This window comes from Patagioenas fasciata, chromosome 12 (genome assembly GCF_037038585.1).
Source record: "Patagioenas fasciata isolate bPatFas1 chromosome 12, bPatFas1.hap1, whole genome shotgun sequence".
Classification (NCBI taxonomy): Eukaryota; Metazoa; Chordata; class Aves; order Columbiformes; family Columbidae; genus Patagioenas; species Patagioenas fasciata.
The window spans coordinates 24038704-24044140 of NC_092531.1; the positions used below are offsets into that span (position 1 = coordinate 24038704).

Sequence of the window (5437 nt, forward strand, 5' to 3'; positions counted from 1 at the left end):
CAATAGTTTCTAAATAAAACTGTTTGATCTGTAGTATCTATTAAACATGTGAAATTGAGTCTTGATTTATAGACTCAAAGTGGTGGGTATCCATTGACTATATAGTTGCTACTGGTTGTCCTCATTATTGAAAATCCTTTATTTATTAGCTTTGCCTCTTATGGTTTCCCACTGAGTGTTTTCTCTGTCAGAGTTGGCTCCACATAGGAAAGTGGGCAAAGGACTGGACAGAACGACAGTAAAGGAAATCTGTGACCATGGAGATACTTCCAACCCGAGGCTGTAGTATGCTCTAAAAGGAACTGACTATACCCTGAGGAGCCTTGAGTTGCACAATCCCATTGAAGAAGTGGTATCCTCTTATTTTCCTTAGAAAAATCCTGCCTGTGAATCATTTGCAGTTGACTGGCTATATCCCAAACCACCCAGTTTTGTTAGTACATTCAGTAATTGTTCGTTTTTTCACAGCAGATGCATCATGCTGTAATCCTTCCCCACTGGCTCTGTTGGCCATGTTGTCTTACATTCCTGCACATAGCTGGAGCCACTCAACATGACTCTCCCTATGAGCCATAACAATCTCTTCAGAGCTTGTTAAGGACAAAAGAAAAACTACATCTTTAAAAATAAAAAAGTGGCTAAAAACCAACAAAAGTCTTTTTTATAGGGAAGATTTGACCTTTTAATACAACCAAAGAAATACAAACCCGAAACAGCAGAGGATCAGAAAAATTCCTGTTTCCAATCCCTGTTGCCTAGCGACCCAAGGCTTTCCCATCACAGGTACAGGAGGACATGGTGTGATAATTTTACCAAATGCACTGGAGGGCTGTGAGCATTCATATGTGCATATAATAATATGCAGTCTGTAAGGTTAGTTTGATCACAGCTTCAAGACCGAGCCATTTGAATTTATTAAAAGCTACAAAAAATTATTGTCTTTCATCCTTTCAGGATGAAGTTCTAGGTGAAGTGTCCAATACATTCCCTTTCATTTAATTTTAGAATTACCGGAAGCTGTTCAGCAGAGTGCCACAAGCAACACAGCTGGTCTCTGTGTTCTGCCACAAATAAAGCAACAGCTAAAGAATGAAGATTGTTACCATGGCAAATTAAACAGGAAAGCAGCAGAGAGCCTCTTAGTCAACGATGGGGACTTTCTGGTGCGAGAGAGCACGACGTCACCTGGTCAGTATGTCCTCAGTGGACTTCAGGGAGGGCAAGCAAAGCATCTGCTCTTGGTGGATCCTGAGGGCAAGGTATGAACATTTCATATACTGCGATTTCGGGGCTGCTCAGATATTTCGGTCAAAATGCCTGGGTGCATTCCAGGAAGTAAAACTGATCTGATTCCATCCAGGTTTGTTTAAATTTAGCCAGTCAGTTCAGTAGGTTTGAAAGTTCAGCTCAAGAACTTAAAAGCATCACAGTACCATGGAAATAGAAGTAAGGTACTTAAATGTTGTTAGTCCAGGTGCTGATACTTAGTGCATACCTTAATATTAGTGTAACCTTAAATAATGAATTTGATGAGTAACACAATTCTGGATAAAGAAAAGGTAGAGCTGGTTTGTTGTCACATCAGTTCTACTACTGCTCATGGCTGGAATAGCACTCTTGAGTGACACCTCTCAGAGGAGAGAGTCAATCAGAAAGGTAAACCTCAGTGGGATTTAGGGGAAAAAAAACCACAAAGGTTATTTCATTCCTCTTAGCAGAATCAGCTCAGCTCTACATACGGTCTCTTTAACTTGATCCTCTGCTTTTCATCTCAGCTAATGGTAGATCAAGGACAGGTCTGAGTTTCTGCTTGCAGCCTTATCATCCTACTCCAGTGAGTTCGGGGGCTTAAACGCCTTTTGACTGTAGTGCGCTAGGCTCGTGTCCAGCCGGTTACAAGCACAATCTGACCATAAATATATTCTCTTTCTTCTTTCACCAGGTGAGAACCAAAGACCATATATTTGATAGTGTGGGTCATCTTATTCAGTATCACATGGAAAATAATTTGCCAATCATCTCTTCTGGAAGTGAAGTGAGCTTGAAGCAGCCTGTAAGGAAAGAGAGTAGTGGGGGACACATGGAATATCACAAATAATTGCTTGGATCTCACAAACCCCAAGATGATTCGTATCTGAAAACTGTACCAAGAACCTTCTAGTATATTATGAAGACAATTCAGAAAAGTATAGACTGCACTTTCTGCTGCTGTTCCAGAAGATACCTTTTTGTGTGTGTATGTATGAATATATGTATATGTGTATATCTATGTAGATCTGTAGAGATCAACAAGCATAGTTATATAGATATATGTAATCTTCTGATGTGAGATTGATCTGTGAGAAGGTATTTTAGACATGCACAAATGTCACTTTCAAGGTCATACTGAATCAGCAACTATTTAAAAGCACAATTAAACCTCTACATGCAAAAGCTCACTTGAACGAACTGCTGGAACATTAGTACGTGCCTTTTAGCATAGACTTATTGGAAACCAATATTATTTATACTGAATTAGTTTTGGGTGGCTAAACAAACATGTCTAGGCTCTTACCTATTTGCCGAAACAAATACAATTTGAGTATTACTAAAATGTCCTCTGCTCTCGATAGACACTAACAATTTCATTTTGCTTGTAACAGCACTTTACTAGCAAGTAATGTTTGAAATGAATGGCATTCACGATTCAGAAAGGCTGTCTGGTTTCTTAATAATTTTTTATCACTGTCTGACTACTCAAAGATTTGAGATTATGCAACATTTACAAAGCTGAAATTAATATATGTAATATAATTTTGGAATAGAACTTGTTAAAGGACAAGCATGCTAGATCCTAATATTTTTGTCTTGCATATAATTTTACTATTATTACCAATTAATACTGGAGACATCTCTTTTTAAAGTTAGGCTAAATATATTTTCATTGATTACATAGTTGTTTACCAACTAGAGAAGCTGAACAAAACTAATGATACATTTTGAGAGAAAACTATTTAAAAGACTGTTTGAACTTTGCATGTGCCCTTATTCAGTGTTCTTTCCAAAACAAGCTACTGTTTTCCCTTTCTTCAGTAGAGTCTATTTGTTCCTAAACATGGAAAAAAGTCTTTTAAAGGAAACCTATGAATTGTTTTGCCACAATAAATACTCTAAATATGAACAATCCTATATTCAGAGAGAACGGAGATTGGGCTTCCTGTTGAAGAAACAGTGATTTAATAAGTAACTGAAGAAAAGGCGGGGGGGTTTGGGGAAGGAATGGGTAGTGTGGGTGAGGGCCTGAGAAAGTGATGCCTGTAAGATAAGCAAGCAGTGTCCTCTGGCATGAGCACGGACATTTTCTCCATCTTCAGGCCCACGAAGCAGACAATCGCTGTGGAGTTCAGCAACTGACAGAAGACTTGACTATAAAAAACCCCAAACCAAATGACGTTCTGTTCTTTCACCTGTGTTCATGTTAAATGGGACACTAAAGAGCTCTTTCCTCTAGAAAACAAGAGGGGTCATGTACACATAAAATTACCGAAGGCATAAGCTTTCTTGGAGGGGAGAATTCAATGTAAAGAGCCACACTTTGAGCTGACTAAAAACCATCTTATTCTTATCCTCAGCTAGTAGGCATAAGATACTTTTCATTCCTTGAAAATAACATGATTAAAATACTCAATTACATGTATTGAAGCAGTGAGAAGCTTTAAAACATTAGTAGTTTTCCTCGCTGGCATTATTGATACCTCAAGCCTTCAGACTAGAAGCTCAAGCTTACCCCTCTTGTACCCCATGCAAGGTTTTCCCTTGTGAAGAAGACCTCAGCAAGAACTCCTGCTCAGGCTTTGTGACACTGAAAGAATAGCTGGCAAGAAGCTGGAATATTAAATACTTACGTAGTATCTTTTCTATTCTTCTTCTATTTTAAAAAGAAATTTCTTCACGCCTGTGAAAATGTTGAGGAGAATTGGTTAGTCTCTGTTCTAATGGTTACTAGAAACCCCTGGGAAAAATATCTAATTTTGCCCATAGTGCTGCATGCACAAGGCGTAGCCTGTTCATTCTTTTTTCAAAGCTTCTATAAATTTCACTGAAACACATTAGCACACGTATCTATTTGTTTCCATCAATAAAGCTGTTACAAGTGACCCAGATGTTTCTCTCCTGCTACAGCTTCCATTTTCTGCTGCTGGGGCAGGCAGGCAGCGTTATTACTGCTGCGGTGTCACCAGATGGAGCTCTTACATATCTTCCTCATCGCTGAACAAGCGCTCATTGTTCAAAAAACCTGATTTTTATTTTCTTTTTTCTTTTTTGGATGCTTGCTACAGGCAACTTTGAATTGTTTGAACAGATTAAAGCGAGCCGTTGAAGCACAGCGGCTCCCTGAGCACGGGGCACCCCGAGGAAGCCGTGTGTGTGCGGGCTTGGCGTCTTCCTCCGCTGTTCACCACCCAAAGGCTCAGTCCCCCTGCAGGGTTTCCTCGTGTGCAGCTCAGCCCGGGGCCTCACACATGGGTGGTCAGTAGGTCAGAGAGGTTCTCCTGCCCCTCTACTCTGCCCTGGGGAGACCACACCTGGAATATTGTGTCCAGTTGTGGCCCCTCAGCTCCAGAAGGACAGGGAACTGCTGCAGAGAGTCCAGCGCAGCCACCAAGATGCTGAAGGGAGCGGAGCATCTCCCGTGTGAGGAAAGGCTGAGGGAGCTGGGGCTCTGGAGCTGGAGAAGAGGAGACTGAGGGGTGACCTCATTCATGTTTACAGATATATAAAGGGTGGGTGTCAGGAGGATGGAGCCAGGCTCTTCTCGGTGACAACCAATGGTAGGACAAGGGGGAATGGGTTCAAACTGGAACACAAGAGGTTCCACTTAAATTTGAGAAGAAACTTGTTCATGGTGAGGGTGGCAGAGCCTGGCCCAGGCTGCCCAGGGAGGTTGTGGAGTCTCCTTCTCTGCAGACATTCAAACCCGCCTGGACACCTTCCTGTGGAACCTCAGCTGGGTGTTCCTGCTCCATGGGGGATTGCACTGGACGAGCTTTCCAGGGGCCTTAAACCCCTGGCACTCTGTGATCCTGTGACCATGACGCAGACCTGAGAGCCCGGCCGCATGACGTCATCCTGCCGGCTGTCACCTCGCGAGGGGAGAGCTCTCCGGCCACGCCTCACGCGTTGCCAGGCAACTGCCACGTTCGCTACAAGATGGCGCCTACGCCACCTGCGCCAAACGTCCCCCCCGCCCTCCCTGCGCGCGCACTCTCAACGTCACGAGGAGATCCCGCCCCTCCAGAAAACGGCCACAGCCACTGGTCGGCCGTTTAGCCAATCAGCTAGCCAGGCATGTTCCCGCTGCCATGCGCGCCGGCTTTCAAACAGTCAGCGGGGGAGGGTTTGCAGCATAACCAAGCGCGACTGGGGCGGTGCGAGTGCGTCCCGCCCTTCTACCTGC

The 5437-nt window shown here is 43.1% G+C and overlaps 1 protein-coding gene across 1 annotated transcript in view; it reads left to right on the forward strand.

The window, feature by feature from the left end:
- Positions 1–3163, forward strand: part of SHC4 (SHC adaptor protein 4) — a 28680-nt gene extending 25517 nt beyond the window's left edge. The window contains exons 11-12 of the mRNA XM_065847322.2: positions 1006–1259; positions 1943–3163. Coding sequence (XP_065703394.2) covers positions 1006–1259; positions 1943–2098 — 410 coding nt within the window. The 3' untranslated portion in view covers positions 2099–3163. The remainder of the gene's footprint in view (positions 1–1005; positions 1260–1942) is intronic.
- The last annotated feature ends 2274 nt before the right edge of the window (positions 3164–5437 follow it).